Here is a 22,078-nt window from a genome sequence, read left to right on the forward strand (position 1 = left end):
GTATAGGTTAGAGGTTCCAACGACCCCTTCTTGGGTTTAATTAATTTGCTAGGGCGGCTCACAAAACTCAGAGAAACATTTTACTTACTAGATTACAAGTTTATCACGAAAGGATATAACTCAGGAACAGCCTCAGATACAAGAGATGTGTAGTGTGAGGTATGCAGGAAGGGGCGTGGAGGTTCCATGCTCTCTGAGTGTGCCACTTTCCCCAAATCTCCACAAGTTTACCAACCTAGAAGCTCTCTGAATCCCATCCTTTTGGGTTTTCATGGAAGTTTCATAATATAGATATGATCGATTAAATTATTGGCCACTGGTGATTGATTCAATCTCCAGCCCCTCTCTCCTCCGTGGAGGTGAGGGGGTGGGAGGAACTGAAAGTTCCAACCCTCCAATCACGTGTTTGGTTCCCCTGGCAACCAGCTTAGGTGCTTTCCAAAAGTCACCTCATTAACATAAACTCAGGGGCGGTTAAAAGGTGTTTGCTATAAATATCAAAACACTTTTATCAGTGTCTAACATCCAGAATATATAAAGAACCCATATTACACAATAAGAAGACAACCAATTTTTTAAATGGGCAAAGGATTTGAAAGGACATTTCTCTAAAGAAGATATACAAATAGCCAAAAGTTCATGAAAAGATGTTCCACATCATTAATCATTATTAAAATGCAAATCAAAATGACATAAAATACCACTTCATGCTCACTAGGCTGGCTATAATTAAAAAAGAAACAATAAGCACTACTGAGGATGTGGAGAAATTAGAACCCTCGCTGCTGGTAGGAATGTAAAATGTAACCGCCACTTTGGAAAACAGACTGGCAGTTCCTCAAACTGTTAAACATGGAATTATCATATGACCCAACAATTCTACTCCTAGGCATAACCGGAGAGAATTGAAAATATAGGTTCACAAGCAAAACAAAGCAAAATGTACACAAATGTTTTTAAAGGCATTACTAGTAATAGCCAAAAAGTGGACACAACCCAAATGTCTATCAACTGAGTGGATAAATAAAATGTGGTATATCCATACAGTGGAAGATTATTCAGCCATAAAAAGGAATGAAGTACTGATACATGATACAACATGATGGACCTTAAAAACACTATGCTAAAGTGAAAGAAACCAGTCACAAAAGAACACATATAGTATAATTCCATCCATATGAAATGTCCAGAATAAGCACATCTACAAAGGTAGAAAGATTTAGTGGTTCCCAGGTTCTGGGGGAGGAAGGAATGGGCAGCAACTGCTAATGAGTTATTTGGGCTCCTTTGGGGTGATGAAAATGTTCTGGAATTAGTGATGATGGTTGCACATCCTTTAGTAATTTTGTACGAAAACCCACTGAATCGTACATGTTAAAGGAGTGAATTTTATGGTATGTGAATTATATTCCAATTTTTGTTTTAATGAGGGATGAAAGAAAAGAATGAGGGGGAATTTGGTCCCTGCAGTACAGCGATTCCTGAAGGCATAAATGGAAAGGTTGAGGAGAGAGGGAAAGCATGACAGTCTGCGTCTGGGTAGAGAAAGGAGGTGACACTTGGGCAGTGATAGGGTGTTCCAGGAGCACTGGACCAGTAGATCCAGGTGTCTGGAAGGACCAGGACATCTCAGGAAGCCAACCGATTTGGCCTTATTGATGGTGTTGGGAGGCGGTCTCAGCCCAGGTGCCTGAAGGAAGAGAAGGCAGCTTCAGGGATGGGCACCGAGGGGTCTGGAGATGGTGCCTCTAGAGTGAAGCAATTGAGCAAAACAGGCTGGTGATGGAAATGGGGAGCTGTGCTCCCCAGGCTTGAACGTGGCTCTCCAATCTTGGACTCTGAGTTCAAAGCCAAGTCCTGTAACTCCCCAAGGAAAGGATCAGATTCAAAAACACCAAGAACCGCTGCATTCTGTCAGATCTCTCCGTACAAAAACAAGCCAAAGAAAGTTAGATAAATAAGCAAAAGGGATCCAGGGCCCGAGGCCAACCTGAGTGGTTAGCTTCCTTCTGATATTTATAGAGAGTTAGGAGCTATTAAGTGAAATGAGGACGATCAGAAACAGAAGTGGCAAGTTTGTCAGGCATTCAAACAAGAATTTATTTAGCATCTAGGCCCACCAGGGAAAGCTAGACACAGACTAGGTACTGCCTCTGAGAAGCTTGTAGGCTGGGGGATGGGGGAGACTATAAGAAATCACTACGTAAATAACTACAAAACTATTTTACAAACATATAAGAACAATAAGAAAGGGAGTAAATTGCTCTGATTCTGCATAACGGGAATCTAATGGAGTCTCGGTGTCAGAGCAAGTTTCTCTGAAAAAATGACCCTTCGGGATCCCCCAGGATGGACTGGGAAGTGAGGGCGGAGCATAGGAAGGCCCTGGGGCAGGAAATAGTTTGAGGACAGGCGGAGAGTAGAGAGACGTGGCTAGAGAGGCAGGAAGAGCCAGATCTTGCAGGGCATTGTGGGACACCTGGAGGATTCGGGACTTTATTCCAAGAACAAAGGGCATAGAGGGGGAGTAAGTGGAGGCACAGTGGAGCTGCAAGAGGGGGCAGTAGAGCAAAATGGTTAAGGAGCATGGAGTCAGCCAGCGAGGGTTCAAATCCCAGGTCGGCCACTTACAACCCATGTGACCCAGGTCAGCTAACCTCTCTGTGCCTCAGTCTTCCCCTCTGTAAAATGGGATCATAATAGTACCTACCTCAGAAAATCATCATCATGAGGATTCAGTACTAAAAGCCTGATGCTCACTGAGTAGGGAGGAATTGCTGACGTGAGTGGGCTCCACAGGAACAAGCCTGCACCGTGGACTGGCCCCCACCTCCCGACAGCCATTCGTCACTGGGGCTAAGAGCTGTTGGCACCCATGAAAGTTCTGGCATCTCTAGTGGCTGCCACTTTGAAGACAGGAGTCTCTTGGTCTTGGATGACCATTCTGGCACCATCATCCTCTGGCTCTGGCTGTCCTGTGAGCTCCATGAGGACAGGACCATGGTCAGCCCATGCCCGGGGACCAGCACAGGGCTCAGCACATAGGAGGTGCTCCTACCTGCTGGTGAGATGGATTGTGTGGGAATGAATGAAGGGATGGATGGATCTGTGGAAGAATATTTACACTATCCATTAATTATTGAGCATTCTCTATGTGCCAGGCACCTTACTAAGTGCCTTACATAATTCATTTCATTTTATTTTCACAACCGTCTTGTGGGGAGGCTGCTAGGAGACACTCTCCAGTAGGGGAGATCTTGGGAAGGGTCTATGGGGGAGCCCTAGTCATACTTCAGGGAGTCTGATTATTGAGAAATGTGTTTCATTTGTAACCTCAAGGAAAGGCTTTTTGCTGGAAGTTGGGATCCTGGAAGCAGGAATTCAAGCGGAAAGCAAACTCAGCTGAAAACGGTTTCTCTAACGTTCTAGCTGCATAGACTGCAGAGCTACGATCTCATCTTCCTTAGCCAAGTGCAAGGGCAATGGGATCACTTGTTTTTGAAGGATGAATGTGGTGTGTTCTAGAGAGGCATGGGGCCCTCCAGCCCTGTGGAGGAGCTCAGAGCAGAACCCAGGAGTCCTCAGTCCCCCCCATCCATCCCCCCAAGGTGGGAGAACTGTCTTTGATCTCCCCCCATCGCGCCCACTCCCACCCGCTCTGGATCCAGTCAGAGCTCCACACACTCCTGCCTCCTGCTGGCCTGTTCCGTAGGGAATGCAGGCCGCCCTGTGGTCCCAGCCAACTGGTTCGGGGTGCACCCCCTCCTCCCAGCACAGCGCTGTGCACGCGGCCCCCTTCCCAAGCAGCCCTGCTGGCCTTCTTCTCCAGGGACTATTATTTTGGGAGAGTGCTGAGTTCAGCACCGCGGCAAGCTGTAGCGGGACGCGCCCTTCTGTCCTCAGCTGGCCCTCCGGAGCTGGCCCGGGGCCCGGCGGCTCTACCCCTCATGCAGCAGCCCTTCCTACACGGGGTCACCGCGTCCAACCACGGCCACCGTCCGACAGCCCCAAGGTTGTCAAGACAGGTGGCAGAGGAGCTGTGGGTGGGAGAAGCAGAGCTGTGCAAGGGGCACAGCCCAGTCTCACTCCTGCTCCTAGAAAACCCAGCAAGTTGGGGCCCTCATCAGCACCCCCAGAACCCGAAGCCGGGGGTCACCAGCCTCCCAGGGTTTGCCTTAAAGCCAAAGGAGCGGGCTGGCCCTCAGCCAACTGACCGCGCACGGGGCAACTTGGGTGTGTGTGTGGTGTGTGTGCAGGACAAGGGCCTCGCAGGAGGCTTGTGTAAACCCTCCTGCTCTGCAGCCTGCTCTGTGCCCTGGCAGCAGGACAGAGTGACGGCACGGCCCTGCTCTCGTGGAGGCGGGGCCTCGGCCACGACTGTCAGTTGAGTCCAGCTGGGAGGAGGCCCAGGGCCGCCCAAGATACTTGTGTCTGGTGGCGGATTAGCTGCCGGAGCCCAGGCTGCACCCACCTTTCTCCCTGCTGAGCAGAGGGCTCTGTCCCACCAGGTGGGCCCCCAGGGTTGGGGGCTGCAGGGTGGGAAGGGCGCCCCCTGCAGAGGACCAGCAGCACTACGGACTCCTTCCATTCCAGGTGCCCAAGAGCTGGACCATGAGGCTGGCCGTGGCAGCCCTGCTCCTGGGCCTCACGATGATGGCCACCGGAGACGAGGGGGACAAGGACCCGTGCGTGTACGAAGCCCTGCCTGACAACGACGCTGTCCTCTGCAAGTAAGGCTGGGCGGCCCCCCTACCCCAGAGGGCAGAGGGAGGAGGGCTCCGGGAACCGAGGGCCACTGCCTCACAAGGCGGCCTCTGTGGACAGGCAGAGCATGAGTCAGCTCTGGGGCCACCCGGCTGGAGGACAACACCCAGGGAAGGACTTTGAGACGGGCCCGGGCCGTCCGTCCAGACGGCGGTTCTTCCAGGATCGGGAGGGCACACGGACCTGGCCGGCTCCCCCTGGGGCCTCCACACCGGAGGGGCCCTGTGGGGCTGGCCTCACCCTCCCTGCTGGGAGCCCAAGAGAGACCATCCCTGCCTACAGCCTTGAAGGCTCCTTCCCCCCAACAAAGTGGCATTTTAAAGAAAAGTGGCATTTGACACACGGTGTGTGATGGTACCCTCCCTGTGAGAGGTGGTTGTTTGCTTTTCTCTAACAAGGCCCCGGGAATGTCAGGACAGGCAGGAGTGTGGCCACTGGATGTCGTTCAAAGAAGGGGCTGGGCGTGGGAGGCTGGCTGTGTCCCTTCCAACGGTGCAAGCTTCTTCCCCTCTGCGTCAGAAGTCAGCTCTCTCCTCACCCACTGTGGGTCAGAAAAGCCAGTCTTCATTGTCCTGGAGCCATGGGCCATCCTGAGGACTGCCCAGGCCACGTTGCTGCCAACACCCTCTGCCAGCCTGGTGGCCGAGGACACTGGCATCCAACTGAGGCCATCAGAGGTCAGAGCGGCTCAAGGACTCTCACTTCTTACTCTGTCTCCTTGAGTACATTTGAATTCTTACAGACATGACTTTTAGAAAGAAAAATGTTTTCCCTTAAAAAGTTAGATAGGGCTTCCCTGGTGGCGCAGTGGTTGAGAGTCTGCCTGCCAATGCAGGGGACACGGGTTTGTGCCCCGGTCCGGGAAGATCCCACATGCCGCAGAGCGGCTGGGCCCGTGAGCCATGGTCGCTGAGCCTGCGCATCCGGAGCCTGTGCTCCGCAACGGGAGAGGCCGCAACAGTGAGAGGCCCGTGTACCGCAAAAAAAAAAAAAAAAGTTAGACAGTTGAATCCCACCCCCCCCAAAAAAAATAGACACTGATTTTGTTCCTATCAATACATTTTTAACTCTGGTGAAACAGTCCTGGGTGCAGTTTTGTGTGGGGCAGGAGGGAACGGCTGCTCCTGCCATGTGGGCACCCATGCTCTGGGTGCTCTGCTGAGTGGGACCTTCCCGGGGGTGGACAGGCCTTTCCCTCTGGCAGGCAAGTCAAGCCCCGCAAGCTGGGGATGACAGCAGGCCCAGGGCAAGGCCAGGCCGGGCTATGATCACAGCCCCATACAGAGCGCCTCTGTATGTTCACTGTGGAACACGTAGAACGTGATCACATGTGTACAGTCACTGGAGGAGACCAGCTTGCACCCCAGCTGCCCCAGGCTCGGCCCTGCAGACATCCACACACTCGCACCCCGGTGGCCTGTGTACTGTGGCACATGCGGGAGTTCTGGGGCACCTGCTACCTGCCAGGAGTTCTGCTGGTGATTTTAAACCTTTGACTTATTTCATTGTTAACATAACCCACCAAGTAGGTGTTATCATCCCCATTTTGAAGATGAGGAATCCCCAGAGATTAAATAACTTGCCCACAGTGCTCACACACCTGACAAGTGGCAGAGCTAGGATTCAGCCCCCCTCGTCTGACTACACGCACGCTCTTTCCCCACCCACCTTTAGCTGCTGACCTTCATCCAGGGCCCAGAGCATCTCAAGTAAAGGGGAGCTCTCTCAGTCTATCTGGGCTGCTATAACACAATGCCACAGACTGGGTGGTTTATAAAGAACAAAAACTTATTTCCCAGCACCCTGGAAGTTGAGAAGTCCAAGATCAAGTTACCAGCAGATTCTGTGTCTGGTGAGAACCTGCTTCCTGACTCATAGATGGCCATCTTCTTGCTGTTTCCCACAGAGTGGAAGGGGTGAGAGAGCTCTCTGGGGACTCTTTTATAGGGGTGCTAATCCCATTCATGAGGGTTCCACCCTCATGACCTAAGCACCTCCCAATGGCCCCACTTCCTAATTCCATCTCACTGGGGGCTGGGATCTCAACATAATGATTTTTCAGTCCATTGCAGGAGTCATTCTCAGGACTTCTTAGAAGACACCAGCAGATCCCCAGTGTGAGAAACATGGACTTACAGCACTAAGCCTGCATGCTAGGACGATGGCTTTTGATTGTAAATCATCATTGCGCGAGGGAAGCTTTTGTTTGTAAAAGATCACCACTGAATGAGAACACATCAAGGACATATCAGACCCCAGAGGAGAGATCAGTACGCTGGAGCCCCTCCCCAAGAGCCCTGCTCAGCTCAGGCTTCTGACTCCACCGAGAGACTGCCCCCAGAAAAGCACCTCCTTTCACGGGTATTGTTAGAGTCTAATAGGGAATTCTTGAAGTTAGGACTCAATACCTAAAGGTATTAATCTATAAGGGAGGAATTTTTTGTGCTTTGACAAGCAGTGGGGAAATATTGTTAAGAGAAAAGTTCTCCCAGAATAATACCTTACCCACTCCTGAGAAAGCCAGACTAGACTGGCAAAAACTCGGAGAGTCAGAACCCTAGGCTCGGTCTCAGAAGTGAAAGAACCATAGTCGTCCAACCCTGACCTCTCCCTGCTGCCTCCGCACTGGTGGCCTCAGTGGACTCTCCCAGGGACCAGGACCTGCCTCCCAAAGCCCTCTCTTCTGTGCTGAAAAGCTTCCCCCTCAGAGGGAACACCTTTATGTCAAGGCGGGGGCTGCCTTTCTTTCACTTCACCCCATTCTAACTAGTTTTGCCCCCAGCCACTGCACAGAACAAGTCTAGTCTCTGGAGGGTCCTTCAGCTGTTTGGACACAGATGTCATGCCCCCCGCCTTCACCCGCTGCTCTTTCTTCTCTGGGCATCCACCTCCCATCCTTCAGTTCCTCCTTAGGGGCTTTGTTCTGGGCCCCCGCTTTCGAGAAGAGTCAGCTGGAGACAGACCCACACTGAGAACCATGCAGCAGAGGGTGGGTTGCCCCCCGAGCCCCCAGGCGCCTCTGTGAAGGCTACCTTCCCTCCATGGGAATTTTGGTCTCCCTCGCTTTGGGGCAGGTGGGATTCAGAGCTTTTTTCATACCTGATATGGTTCTTACAATGCCGAAGGGACTTCTGTGACCATCCAGTCCCAGGGAAGTGCAGACAAGACTATGCAGCCCTTCTCTATTGCCTACAGCACAATACCCCAAACCTAGCAGCAGCACATGTTTATCGCCTCGGTTTCTCTGCGCATGGCCCAGCTGGGCACCTCTGGCCCAGGCTCTCAGGAGGCTGCAGTCCAGCTGTTCCTGGGGCTGCAGTCTCATCTGAAGGATGTGACTTGCAGGCAACATGTGGGCTTCCATCCCTGGGCAGGCAGCGCTCCGTGGGTATGACGGGGACCTGGGGGGGACAGACCTCACTCCTGGTCCCCTGGCATGTACCCTATGAAGGCACTCTCTGGGGCTTTAGGCCCACTCACCAAATGTCAACTCGGTGATTTTGCTTAACTGTTTTAACATTTGCAGCAGTTCTACTGGGATCAAAAGAGGAGGCACTTTTGTTCCCTGGGGAAGGCCCCCTCTGGTCCTCAGTTTCCCTCCTCCCCACCCCTTGCCTCTCCCAGTTCCGGGCTGTGGGCTGAATCTCCATCTCTCTGCCAGTAGAGGGTCCCCTCTCTCAGCCTCGGATCTCGATAGCTGCAGTGGCAGGGAACTGTGGCAGAAACAACCCCAAAATTCCTTAAAATGCTGCCGTGATGAGAAATGAAAATCCATCCTCTAAAACTTCTTTAAAAGCTATTAAAACTATGCCATTGGAAAGGCACTACTGTAAACTTGCAAGGAGTTAAACTGGCTTCAGTGAATAGTCCTGCTTCAAGGGGCCTGAGTCCTGGCCTTGGGGGTGCCGGTCTGAGGAAGCATCCTGTGTCTGCAGACTTGGGCTACCTCTGCCCAAGGCAGGACCTCAGGATCCACTGGAAGGGGTGGGGTGGTGGGAGGGGGAATGTGGGACTCTCCAGCGGGAAGTGATCCCTGTACTTCTCCCGGGTCCTGACCTCGGGAGCTCCCCTCCAGATCTACTCCCCCAGTGACATTCTCAGGGGTGCCCTTCAGGCATCACCCCCAGCAGGAAACGTGGCCAGCTCTGGGTGACCACTGTGGAGCTGGTCTGCCATGCTGGGCTTTTGGAAAGGCTGAGCGAATCATCTTAACCAAATGACCCCAGGCCTTGGTGATGAAACGTGACAGTAGGATAGGGAAGAAGGGCAAGCAAAAAAAAAAAAAAAAAAAAAAAGTTGACACAGAGGTGTTTTTCCTGTATCTGTTTGAAAGCCTGGTTTCCATCCCTGAGTTTCAAATACAAGTGAGCCCTTAAGTCTAACCCTGGTGAAGGTGTGGGATCAGCCTGCACGGCAAGCCCAGTTCTCAGGGCACTTGTGCAGTTCAGAGCTTCTCAGGGAGAAAGTAGATAAATGGATGCATACCACAGACTTAGTGACTAGATATTTTCCCCCCTGAGAGATATTTGCATTTTGAAAGCACAGTGAATGGCAGATTGAGAGCCTAGGGTAGGGGCAATGCATCACCCAAAGAAGTGGGTTATTTAATTACTGGTGGGATTTGCAGGTATGGAGAGGGTCTTGATTAGTTAGGGGCCAGAGAAGTCTGTGCCCATGAAGAAGCCTGTGCTAACTGGCTAAACCTTTCTTTATGTAATAAGAACATTCCAGAAAAGCAATGTGAATATATTGTTCTTATACGCCCAGTCCTACTTTAAAGACACTGACCAGGTTTGCCTCTGGATGTATATATTTTTTGAGAAGTAAACACTGACAGTAATGAATACTTTCTGACCCCTGATGACCTGCCAGGCTCCGTTTTAAACACGAATCACCATTTTACTCCTCTTAGCGACCCTACAAATAGGTATTACTAGTGTCCCCATTTTACAGGTAGAGAAACTGAGGCACAAGTGGTCAAGTAACTCAGGCTACACAGGTCAGACTGAAGCCTTACGCACCCCGGGCTCCCCTAAGATCCTGACATGGGCTAACCACCTCCCTCTCTCCATAGGGGCCTTCAGGTTTTCTACCCAGAGTTGGGGAACCTCGGCTGCATGGTTGTTCCGGAATGCAACAACTACAGACAGAAGATCACCTACTGGACCGAGCCGATCGTCAAGTTCCCTGGGGCCTTGGACGTGAGTGAGCCAGCCTGGCTGGATGGGAGGGTCATGGGTCTCGAGTTCCCTCTGGGTTTGCTCATCTGGGTGACAGGAAGCCACGTGCAGAGCCAGCTGGGTTGGCTTTGGTGGTACCAGATGGCCGTTGCCATGAGCATGTGCCTTCTTTAGAGCAGCCCCGCCGCCTTGGAGGAGGGTGGGGTGGGTAGGAGGGCTGCGGGCGGGAGCTTTGGTGGGGCTCAGGGGCCGCTCCGCCGGGGCCTCTCCCTCTCCTGTGCCCCTGAGCCTGGCTCCTCAGTCAACATGGCGACCAGCCGGGGTGTGCTTTGGAGTTGGCAGAGAGAAGGAGAGAGGGGCTTGTGGGGAGTTGCTTCTCAGGGTGCAGAGTGGCTGGGCTTTCAGAGTGATCTGAATGGGGAGGGACCTGGCTCTTAACGGGCAGCGCCTCTCACGTAGGTTAAGCAAGCAGAGGTCAGTGCCCTTGACTCTTGGGCATTGCAATATGACAGTCGCTCAGAAGTTTGCCCCGAGGGGTAGGAAATAAAAAATAGAAACATTTTAAGAATTGTCAATAACTATTCCTTTTGCTGGGAAATGATTGGCACCATCTTGTTCTGGAAGCTTCCCTTGGCTTGGGGATTCGATAAACCTGGGGAAGGGCGCTGGGGAGTGGGAAACGGGGCTGCAGCTGCTGGGGAAGCTGCTCCAGTGTCCTGGTCAATGTCTCTTTCTTCCTTGACTCTAGGTTGAGCCCCCAGAGTGTCAGGGGTGGAGGGTGACCCTCGCTTTGTCTGCGTGTTTTAGTCAGAGGTGCCAGTGTCAACCCAGGCACAAGGACTGTGATGTGTCCAGGACTCAGGCCACAAAGGCGTGGAGACAGAAGGGTCATGGTCGGGATGTGACCACATGCGCACTGCGGTCAGCCTCCTGGTCCCCTCTGTTCACCGTGGCAGGGAGAGTCCACAGAGGGCTCCTCCCTTCTGTCGGTCCAGCCTGGGGGCTGTCAACACAGGTATACCTAGATAACAGGTTCTAGGGTGGGGAGCTGCTCAGACTACTAGGAAGCAGAGGGGAAGATTTTTCTTTCTTCTTTTTTTCTTTTTCTCTGGCAGCACCTCAGGGCTTGCAGGATCTTGTTTCTCCGACCAGGAATCAAACCCGGGGCCCCAGCAGTGAGAGTGCTGAGTCCTAACCTCTGGACTGCCAGGGAATTGCCGAGATTTTTCTTTCTTTAACTGCCTTTCACTATCAGGGAACAAATAAGTGGCGATATGTCTCAATTTATGAGGCTGAGAACATGAAGAACATGAATAGCCTTTGACAGGCTATTGTGTTTGTCACCGTGACAAACATCCTTTCCTCTGGGAGGCTAAGAAAGCAAGTCATGAAGACGCCTTCTGGGTGTCCTCTCCCTCCATCCTCCCAAGCCTGGCACACATGCACATGCATGCACATGCACGTGCACACACGCACCCGTCAGCCCTCCCCACCGGAAACCCTTGGGCTGGGTCACACCCCTGGACAGGCAGGACAAGCAGAGGAAACGTAAGCCTCGGTGATCGTAACTCAGGACAGGAGCAGGGCAGGAGCCTAATCCTCTAGGGAAGAGTATAACGCTGTCCCATGGGACAAGACTCTCGCCTTTACCCTTAATTCACTTGTTCTTAAGGAGTGAAGAGTTTGGACCAAATACTTTCACAGTCCAGTGACTGTCCCAAGAGGGAGTCTTAAGGTAAGAGCTCCATCCCATGTGATATTGCTACAGATGTCCACTAGATGGCAGTGTAGACTTTCCTGAGTGCCTGGTGCCCTTAGGAGGGGCAAGTTTAAAGCCAGTTTGGGAAGCTTTTGCATTTGATCCAGTCTAGTTGGTACTGATTGTCCTGGGGTACGGACACAAAACGCAGAGGAGGTATCACCCCCTCCAGATCCTGAAATCTCCTATCCTGTCTCAGCTCAGAGGTGGGGCAGGGGAGAAAATCTGGAGATTTAAGAAGGATGCAGAGCTGAGGTCAAGAAATCCAAGGAGGGCAGAGATTTCACAAAGGACGGCTTGGTCAGAGTGGTGGAAAGAAAGAAAAAGTAGTATTCTACTGCTACAGAACTAAAGTTTATGGAAATTTGCCCTTTGAGAAGGCAGGTTCAGCTAGAGTATCAAAAGCTTCCGTTTATCGTGTGGTACTTACTTTATGTTGGAGACTATTCATGTGTCGTTTCATTTAATGTGCTCGTCAAGTTAAGTATTTCTTTAGTCAAGACTGTTAGTAGCAAGTGACAAAAATCAACTCAAACTGGCTTGTGCCAAAAAAGAGGGAAGGTGTTACTGGTTCACAAACTGAAAGCTCCAGGGAATACTTCAGGCATGGCTGGATCCAGGTGCTCAAATGACATCACCAGGAATCTATCTGTCCCTTTTCTCTACTTTTTTTCTGTGCTCGTTTTTTATGTAAATAGACTCTTTCCTTGTGGTACCAAAGATGACCTCATCATCTTCAGAGTTATGTTTTACTAGTTTATGAACCCACTGGCAATAGATTGGCCCCATCCAACCATTAAAGGTCCCAAGACTTGTCCTGTTTGGATTACATGACCGTCCCTGACCCAGACAGTGATGCTGGGCAGTCCCACTTAATCTTCAAGGGCTGAGAGCAGAAGAGGATGGTTCCCCCAAAGGAGAATCGAGGTGCAGGTTATCAGAAGGGGGAAAGGATGTTGGATAGGAAAAACAAGAGAAGGTGCAGGGCCCCTCAAAAGTGGGGGCGGGGGAGCCTGAGTCCTTAGTAACAGAGACGAAAATGAAGGCATTTCCTCTGGGACAGGGCCTGATGGAAAAAGCAAGAGGTTGGTGACTGGCTATGTGGAGACAGTGCCTTGCTTCAAAGGGGATTAAAACAATGCCACCAAAGCAGCAGCTGCCAGTGGACATGCTCAGGGAGCCCCCCCACCGAGCAAGCCCCGAAGCCCTGGAAGGAGGGGCCCAGAGGTCAGGGGACAGCGTCTCTGTGCCCAGCAGGGGTCTTCCTGTCTGCACACCATTGCTCAGGCCACTTCCCCAGACTTGGACCCTGTACTCTGGGATACCCTGCCCCTACCAAGATGCTTTCTCCTCCAAGAAGCCTTCCCTGACTGCCTCCCTCTGGGTCCCACCCCCATCTCAGTCAGGTCTCTTCTTTCTCCAAGCGTTTTTCCCCTACCCTCCAAACCCAGTGTTTACTTGCCTCTGTCTTGTATTGCTTATTCATATCTCCCATAGCGTCAACCAGTTTATAAGCTCTAGGAAAGCAAGACCATGTGTTGTATTTCTTTGAACCACCCACAGTCCCTACCAGCATCGCAGACCCCGCGTTGGCAGACTGGGTGGCCAGGTGGCCGAATGAATGAATGAAGGAGTGCATGAACGGCAGGTGGACGGACGCCTTCTGGAGGGGGAGCTCTGAGGTGTGTGAGCCCGGTGGTTTGCACTTTAAGCTGCCGGGTGTCCTGGCGCCTCTGCAGAACGCCAGGTCAGCACTAGTCTCTCCTCCGCCAGGGTGGATGGGGTCTGGGGTGGATAGGAGAAAGCAGAGAGAGAAGAGGAAGTCAGGTGGGCTCCCGAGAAGGCAACGTAGTGCAGGAAAATGTGGATGGTCCTGGTGCCGACAGCCGCTGAGGGCTGAGAGAGGTGCTGAGGTAAGAGGAAGCTTTCCTCCCCTGGTGCTGTGACAAACATTAAGAGGCAGACATCTCAAAATGCATCCCTTCTCAAGCCAGCGAAGACTGAAAGGCCCTCCAGAAGCTTCTTAATGGGGCTTAGTCTTCACCTTGAATTTAACCCGCTGGAATCCTTTGGAAGGGAAGAAATTGCTGTTACGTGGGGAACGTGCGTTGCATTAGAAGGAAGGAACGCAGACCACAGCTGTCCTTCCTGTGGTCCCTTGGCTTTCCAGTCAGACTCGGCTCAGCCCTATTCTCCTCCCCAGAAAGCTGGTGACCCCGAGTGTCCTCCTCCCGGGCTGGGCAGGCACGTCCCCATGTCACCCTGGGCCTGCAGCATCTCTGTGGCTGTCTTTTGGGGACCACCTCCCTGCCCTTGGCAGCCCAAGGTAGAGACACAAGTTTGGGCACAAATCTTCTAGAGCCCTGGAAATCTGGAGACGTCCACGTGTGGTGGAGTCAGACGCTCCTCGATGAAAGAGACCTCGGAGCTCCCCGGCCCACCTCCCATCCTTCTTTTTACGCACAGAGGAGAAAAATGGGAGCTGCTGCCGTCATGAAGTAGTTAGCAGAGGCAGGACAGAGGGTGCCGACACGCGGGGTAGTTCTGGTCAGAGCAGCCCCTGATGGGTGAGGCAGGCCCCCCCGGCTCGTTCAGGAAAAGATGCCGAGAGGGAGCGTGCACACGTGCCGGGGCAGCTAAGTGCATTTGCTCCTGGGACAGCCGCCGGCACGCAATTTGGTGCTGGGGATGTGAAATGATTCACTAGCAAATACAGATGGAACACACAGGCACCCTCTTAGTGCTGGAGATTCAAAGATAAAGGGCACCGTCACGGAGCTCCCAAGTCTAAGGTGGGGAGACAGACAGGTGGATGGATAGCAGAGACGCGGTGTCAGTGCTTCAGGACAGGAACCTCAGGTAGCACGAGGGCCAGGAGCGGCCTCCAGGAGGGGGTGACCCCAAGCTGACCTGTGCTGGTGACTCGGCAGGGGATAGACAGGGGAGCAGGGTTGGCCAGGTGTGGGATGAGGCTCCAGAGAGGGCAGGACCATGCTCTGAGGGGCCACAGATGCTGGTTCGTGGGCCCTGGCCTGGAGTCTGAATTTTATTGTGAAGCCAGACTGGGGAAGGGGTGTCACCGTTCGATTTTTAGGCTGGTGGATGTGATCAGATTAGCAATTCAGCAAGGTCACTTGGGTAGGTCACTGAGGTGCAGGTGGGAGGATGGAAGAAAGGTGAGGCTGGAGTCAGGGAGAGCACCTGCTGAAACAGAAGGGCGATGGCATGGACCGGGGCCTGAGCTTGAGGGTGTAAAGGAGGTCGAATCCATGGAGCTTGGTGACTGTGGAGGAACGGGGATTGCAGGGAAGGAGAGAGTTGGGGTGACCCTTGGGTTTCTGCGACAGGCAGGTGGGTGGCTAAGGGTTAAGCTGAGCATGTAATTCATCCACTGAAACGACGTTTTTGAGAGTGAACGGGGAGGTGCTGTTAATAATCGGGACGAAGGGTGTGATTGGGCACTCTCCCTAATACTGATGCTGTCCCCAAGCAAGGGACACAGGAGAAGGCCTGGATCTATAGGGACCACGGGCAGCGGAAGCAGCTTTGCATCCCTGAATCTGAGGCCCCTATGTGCACCCAGTACGCGAGTACGCGGATCAACTGATGCTGGGAAGAAAAGACAGGGCTGGAGGCCTAGCTTTGGCATCCAGGGGTTGGGGGTGGGGGGTGGATTCTTCAAGGTAGCCAGGCTCCTTGGGGAGAAGATACGGAGAGGCCAGAATCGGCCAGCCCACGGAGGTCAGGTCAGAGAGGCAAGGGAGAGGCTGCTGCAGGGCCGGGCTGCGGAAGAGCCGTCGGATTTGCCAAATTCCCTGGCGCTGCTCTCGAGCGAGGGGGAGAGGAGTTTCAGGACAGTGAGCCTGGGAAAAAGGTAAAGTCAGGACACGGTAAGGAGTTTACTGGCGGGGGTTCACCAACGTGCTAGTGAGGCTTTAGGGAAGAACTGATGAGGTGTAACTGTAACCCAGTGCCTGGCAGTGGACAGGAGCATAATAAATGGTACAGGTTGTCATATGATAAGAGGCTGCTTTGTAGTCTGAAGGGCAAAAGACACAGAAGAAGGGTTTGGGCTTCTGGAGGCTCTGGAAGGAGCCAGTGTGGTGGTACCAGAGACGGGGGCTGACAGGTGGAGCCAGGCCAGGAAGGGAGGTGAGGAGAGCACCCCGCACCCAGGCAAGGACGCATGCGTGGAAGAGAGCCCGCTCCCATGTCATTTTAACCTTCCTGCTCGGTCAAAGGCTGCTAAAATCACCCAGCTGTGTCCCACCGCAGCCCAGGCCAGTCCACCATCTGTTATGGGAGCACCTCCAGCCACAACAGGACCAGGCAGGAGAGGAGCGACGCTTATCACCACCTCTAGCCTTTGCAGACAGATTTTGAGGCCGTAGAGAAACTTCCCATGCAGGATTTCACACAGTCCTCCTAGCAACGTTGGGAGCTAGGCAAAGTAGGGATTATCCCCACAACTACAGGATGGGGGACGCTGCCCAAGGTCAAGGTCACGCTCACCCAAGCTGGGGAGTGGAAGAACCAGCCCTAGATGGCAGGTTTCCTGCCTTCCAGTTTCGCTGCTCTTTCACCTGTGAAATGTTGCCTCTCAAATTGACCCCAGCTCCTGGAGTATTGGCCCCGATGTCCAGACTTGGGATGTCATGCATGTATCCGTTCCCTGGAGCAGATCCTGTCCCTCTGCCGGACACTGTCACAGGAGCCAGGGACACACACAAAAAACAAATCCCCACCCCGCCCACGAAGGGCATCTCGTAGTGGTGAGAATGCGAGTCGCTGTCATTGTTGAGAGGATGACGGGAGAAGCGCTTGTGTGGCTAACGTTTTGCTCCCGGGTGCCTTCGTGAGGGAGCTTCCTGGCCTTGATGTTCAGTTCCAGTCCTCTGTATCCCCCGCCACCTTTCCTGTCGTTATACCCTCTGCTCCAGGGTTTACAGAACCTCTGGTCAGACCTTTCAATAAAGCCACCTGTTCCCAGTCTGCAGGGATGTTCCTCAGAGCACAGGCAAAAAGGGCGTTTGTTCAGTGATTGTCCGGTGATGTCGGCTGAGAGCTTCCAGTCCAGTGCTGGGGAAATGGGTTCCAGATGTTTTTCAGATCAAATCATGTTTCTTTGATAAAACTTTGTGGGCTGTTCCACCGAGGGGGCAGATGGGGCCTGAAAGGCAAGTCCAGCAGGTTCATATCCTGGTTTAAAGAAAAAAGGTCATTCAGCCGGTGTGTGTTTTGGAGGGGTGGAGCGGGGATTGCTGTATGACTGGGGTCTGTCCCCGGCGGTCTGCTGGGAACGTGAGCAGAGGCTTCTTGGATTTTAAGTAGCTGCCTGGCCTCGGTCGGAGCCGTTTAGAGGAACAAACACTTGAACTTTGAATGCTGCAGCGACTTCTTTTTTTTTTTTTTTTAACAATTTGATTGATTGATTGATTGATTGATTGGCTGTGTTAGGTCTTCGTTGCGGTGCACGGGCTTCTCTTGTTGCGGAGCGCGGGCTCTAGAGCACGCAGGCTTCAGTAGATGCCATGTGTGAGCTCATTAGTTGTGGCTCATGGGCTTAGTTGCTCCGCGGCATACGGGATCTTCCCGGACCAGGGCTCGAACCCACGTCCCCTGCATTGGCAGGCGGATTCTTAACCACTGCGCCACCAGGGAAGCCCTGCAGCGACTTCTTGCCTCCTCTGGCTGGAGTTCTGGGAAAGCCTGTGAGGAATTTTAAATGAGTAATAGTGTCCTTTATTGTTTGTTAACACTTGAGGACTTGGGGGGGAGGGGGGAGAGGAGGAGGTGGGGAGGGCCTCTGCTGGCAGAGCAGCTGCTGGGACAAGGTACCCTCCTGGGGGCCAGGGCTGGGGTAGGGGCTGGGGGCCGGCGGGGCAGTTGTCATGCCTTCTGGACTTTGAGGGTCTCTCTCCATCACCAGGGAACTCCTGACGCCCCGCCAGCACGCAGCTTTTTTTAGAGCCCATCTGGCCGCTAACCATGACCACATGGGACTGGCAGAGTGAGCGTGGTTGTCTCTGCTTTACAGATGCAGAAACAACAGCTCAAGGGAAATTATATGTCTGTTTCATTTTTAATACTTTATTTTTTAGAGCAGTTTTAGGTTCACAGCAAAAGTGAGTGGAAATTACAGAGACTTCCCCCAGAAAGCCTCGCCTACTCTCAACATCCCCCGTCAGAGTGGTACCTTTGTTACAACTGATGAACCTACGCTGATACATCATAATCACCCAACGTCCATAGTTTACATTAGGGTTCATTCTTGGTATTGGACATTCTATGGGTTGGACAAATGTATAACAACAAGTATCAATTACAGCATCATATAGAGTGTTTTCACTGCCCTAAAAATCCCCCGTGCTCTGCCTCTTCATCCCACCCTCTTCCCTAACCCCTGGTAACCACTGACCTTTTTATTGTCTGCCTATTCCAGAATGTCATGTAGTTGGAATCACACAGTATGTAGGCTTTGGGGATTAATAGCCTAGGCTACCACCTGGGGCTCCAGTTCTAGCACCTTCTTCACTGTGCAAGGTTTGGTAACGCTGTCTATCTTTCCCCAAGCCAGTGGCCAGTTGTCCTGTGGCTTAACTTCCCTCCTGGGAATTCTGCTTTTCTTAACTGGACGCTTAGGAGTGGACAGAACCCACCTACGCCTGCCCGTGGTGTCAATTTCAGCGTTCTCACCACTTGTTTTCTTGTCTGTCTCTCCAGCTACATGGTAAACTCCCTGCGGGCAGAGACCTTTGTATGCTTGACAGACAGGCAAGAAAAATAGGCAACTCCCTGGGCATGAGATTCGTGCTCCGATGTGGAGCTAAGTGCAGGGTGCTGGGGGCAGGGTTGTCTCTCAGTAACAAGAACGTGTTACAATTTTCAAAGCCCCTTCCCTGTCCTGAAGGTCCTTATCTCTGATCAGTCCTGAGAGGTGGGCCAGGCTGGGGTCTCTGCCCACGATGGGGAGCCCGAGGCCTCGTTTGAGTATCATCACAACCTTGTGGACATCGGTTTGCTCTAACACACAGAGATGTTAAGTGATGAGACCACAGCTCAGATGCTCTGGCCTCTATACCGTGCTCTTTCCCATGCCCCCTCCATCCCGATGGTCCCGAGTATATAGTCCGTCTTGACATTTACTGACCGTCTTCCACGCAGCCAGACTGTGTGCTAAGTGCTTTATGGACATTATCGCACTAAAACCTTACAACTACCAGCACAGTGGGGATGATTACCTTCATTTTACAGGTCAGGAAACTGAGGCCCAGAAAGATTCCATAGCTCATGAGCAGCAGAGTCAGGATTTTAACCCAGGTCTGTGTGGGTTCCAAAGCTCGTGCCCTGACCATACCACAGCACCGCCACTTAAGCGGTAGAGGGCAACCTGCGGTGCACCCCAAATGGCCTGACCTGTTTCCCAACTGCCACCAGGCTCCAGGTCCAGGAAGAAGCCAGTTCCTAAACCAACACAGGGAAGAAGTGGGTTGTGGAGTTCCTCCTGTTCATCAGCCCTCATGGGCTGATGGAGACCCAGCAATGTCAAGTGGCTTAGCAAAGGGACAGATTGGGGGGCCGTGCAGAAGTGTGAACAAATCAGGGCCCGTTTCCTCCCCACCTGCAGGTCTGTACCACTAATCCAAGGTAAAGTCAGGAGAATCCATCGGACGTTCTAATTCCCAGGCCTGAGTTCTGCTGGCCACGTCGGGAATGCAGAGATCCCTGACGCGCCCTTAGAGGCAGGCGACGCCCAGAGGGCCAGGAGGGAGCAGGGCCAGGCCCGGCTGGTAGGCGTGGCTCTCCAGGCCCAGCTGGTTGGAAGGCGATGGCCTCCTCTACCTCCTGGAGCTGCAATTGCAAGAGTCGACACCAGGGGGAGATAGGCAACCGTCATCCTGCCCCGTCGGGGTGAGCGGGCTGGGTGGCCAGGGTCTCGGGCACAGGCAGGCGATGGCCAGGGCTGTGGGACGGTGGAGACCTGCCTGGTAATGGAGAAACAGAGGGTCCCTGACTTGGGTTGAGTGTGCACGCCTCTGCACCCCTTGCTCACCTCTCCTTTGCCGGCTGGTTGTGGAAATGCCCTTCTATTCAAATACAAATATGCCTGGACTGGAATTCCTTACACTAGGGGCCATGAACTTGAAATGCCCTCAGGGGCCAGGCCCCTACTGAGGTGGGTGAAACAGCTGCTTAGAAGGCAAGGAGGAGGGCAGAGGCAGACCTGCACACAGAGGATGCCCCTCACATCCCACCTGGTAGTAAAAAGTTGTTTTAAATTGTGTTGGTGGCCCTCTGTTCATCCCGTTTTGCTTGCCTACAGACTTGACCTGCAGAGTAGGAAGAGTCTGGCGGGACTGGAAGCTGCTGGGTGTGGGAGCTGACTCACTGGTTCACAGACGCTCGGAGCCCCGAGGGCTGGTATGAGAAGCAGCCAGGGCTCTGGCTTTGCACAGACCTTGTCTTACATCCTAGTTGATTGCTCATAACGCCGTGACCTTGAGCAAGTTACTTCTTCCCTCTGAGATTCCTTTTCCTCACCTTAAAATGGGTGTAAGATCCCTTTCTGGTAATATGAGCGATCCGTCATCAATCCTAAGCTTCCCTATTTATTTATTTATTTTTGGCTGCGTTGGGTCTTCGTTGCTGCGCACCGGCTTTCTCTAGTTGCGGCGAGCGGGGGCTACTCTTCGTTGTGGTACACGGGCTCTAGGCACACGGGCTTCGGTAGCTGTGGCTCGCGGGCTCTAGAGCACGGGCTCAGTAGTTGTGGCGCACGGGCTTCATTGCCCCGCGGCATGTGGGATCTTCCCGGACCGGGGCTCGAACCCGTGTTCCCTGCATTGGCAGGCGGATTCTTCACCACTGTGCCACCAGGGAAGTCCCAATCCTAAACTTTCTTGGCCCATCAGCAGCATTTAGTCTAGCTGGTCTCCTCCTCCTCGTGGTTTCTGGGACCCACACACTCCAGATCTGCCTTCTCCGTTTCTAGTTCTTCACTTCTTGGTCCCCTCTGCTGGGCTCTCCTCCCGCCAGCTTCTCCATGCAGGATACCCCAGGCCTCAGGGTTTGGTCTTCTTGTCATCTTTATCTACACTTTCCCCCTCTGTGGTCTCATCCAGTGTCACGACTGTAAATGTCATCTGTATATATGCTGTCCTACTCACATGGCCACCGGGGTGACTGATGGACACGCTCACAGGCAACACGTCCATCCCCAGTGCCCAGTCTCTACCCTCCCACAAACCCGCACCGTCTGCCATCTTCCCCATCTCAGCGAAGCGCTGCCCCAGCCTCCCAGCTGTGTCGGCCAGACATCCTGGCGTCATCAGTGACTGCTCCTTCTCTCCCACCGTACATCCAACCCACCAGGGAACGCTCTTGTCTTCGCTTTCAGAATCTATCCGGTCGCCGACCACTTCTCTCCTCCACTGTTAACACCCTGGCCAGAGCCACCTCCTTCTACCTGGATTATTTCAACAGCCTCGTAACTGGTCTCCAACCCACCACACCTGCCCCAAATGCCCAGCGTACCCTCAACAGAGCAACCAGAGCGAGCCTTTACATCTCCAGTTCAGATCAGTTCACTCCTCTGCTCAAAATCCTTCCATTTCTCCTTAGGTCACCAGAGTGAGAGCCAAAGAGCTCACAGTGGCTTACAAGACCCCATATGACCTGGCCCATTGTCACCCCTCTGACCTCGATCCTGTCATTTTTGCTTTGCTCACTGGCTCCAGCCTCCTGGCATCCCATCTGCCTTTTTTTTTTTTTAATGAATTTTTTTTTATTTATTTAATTTTGGCTGCGTTGGGTCTTCATTGCTGCGCACAGGCTTTCTCTAGTTGCAGCGAGTGGGGGCTACTCTTCATTGCTGTGCTCAGGCTTCTCTTGTTGTGAAGCACGGGCTCTCGGCACGTGGGCTTCAGTAGTTGTGGCACACGGGCTCAGTAGTTGTGGCTTGCGGGCTTAGTTGCTCCGCGGTATGTGGGGTCTTCCCCGACCAGGACTCAAACCTGTGTCCCCTGCCTTGGCAGGCGGATTCTTAACCACTGCGCCACCAGGGAAGCCCCTCCTCCTTGACCACAGCAGCTATGCTTGAGGGCCTCTGCATGGTGGTTCCCTCTGCTGGAGTCTGTCCTCCCCTCACATAGTCATGGCGCACATCCTCACCTCCTTCCAGCTCTGCTTAAATGTCATCTTCTCAAGGAGGCCTTCCCAACCCTGGCCCTGGTACCCCGAGCTTCCTTATCCCTCTCTACTTCTTTCCATCGTATTTATCACCTTCTAAGCTACACACAGTTTCTTTAGTCATTATGTTTATGTGTTTGTTTTGCCTATTCCTGCCTCCACCCCACAGCTGGATATAAGCTCCGTG

At 53.0% G+C, this 22,078-nt stretch overlaps 1 protein-coding gene across 1 annotated transcript in view; it reads left to right on the plus strand.

Annotated features, from left to right (window-relative positions):
- PEBP4 (phosphatidylethanolamine binding protein 4) overlaps positions 1-22,078 on the plus strand; it is a 230,009-nt gene that overhangs the window by 12,328 nt on the left and 195,603 nt on the right. Inside the window, exons 2-3 of the mRNA XM_004270660.1 lie at positions 4,594-4,730; positions 9,839-9,965. Coding sequence (XP_004270708.1) covers positions 4,594-4,730; positions 9,839-9,965 — 264 coding nt within the window. The remainder of the gene's footprint in view (positions 1-4,593; positions 4,731-9,838; positions 9,966-22,078) is intronic.

This window comes from Orcinus orca, chromosome 6, assembly GCF_937001465.1.
Source record: "Orcinus orca chromosome 6, mOrcOrc1.1, whole genome shotgun sequence".
NCBI classification, from domain to species: Eukaryota; Metazoa; Chordata; class Mammalia; order Artiodactyla; family Delphinidae; genus Orcinus; species Orcinus orca.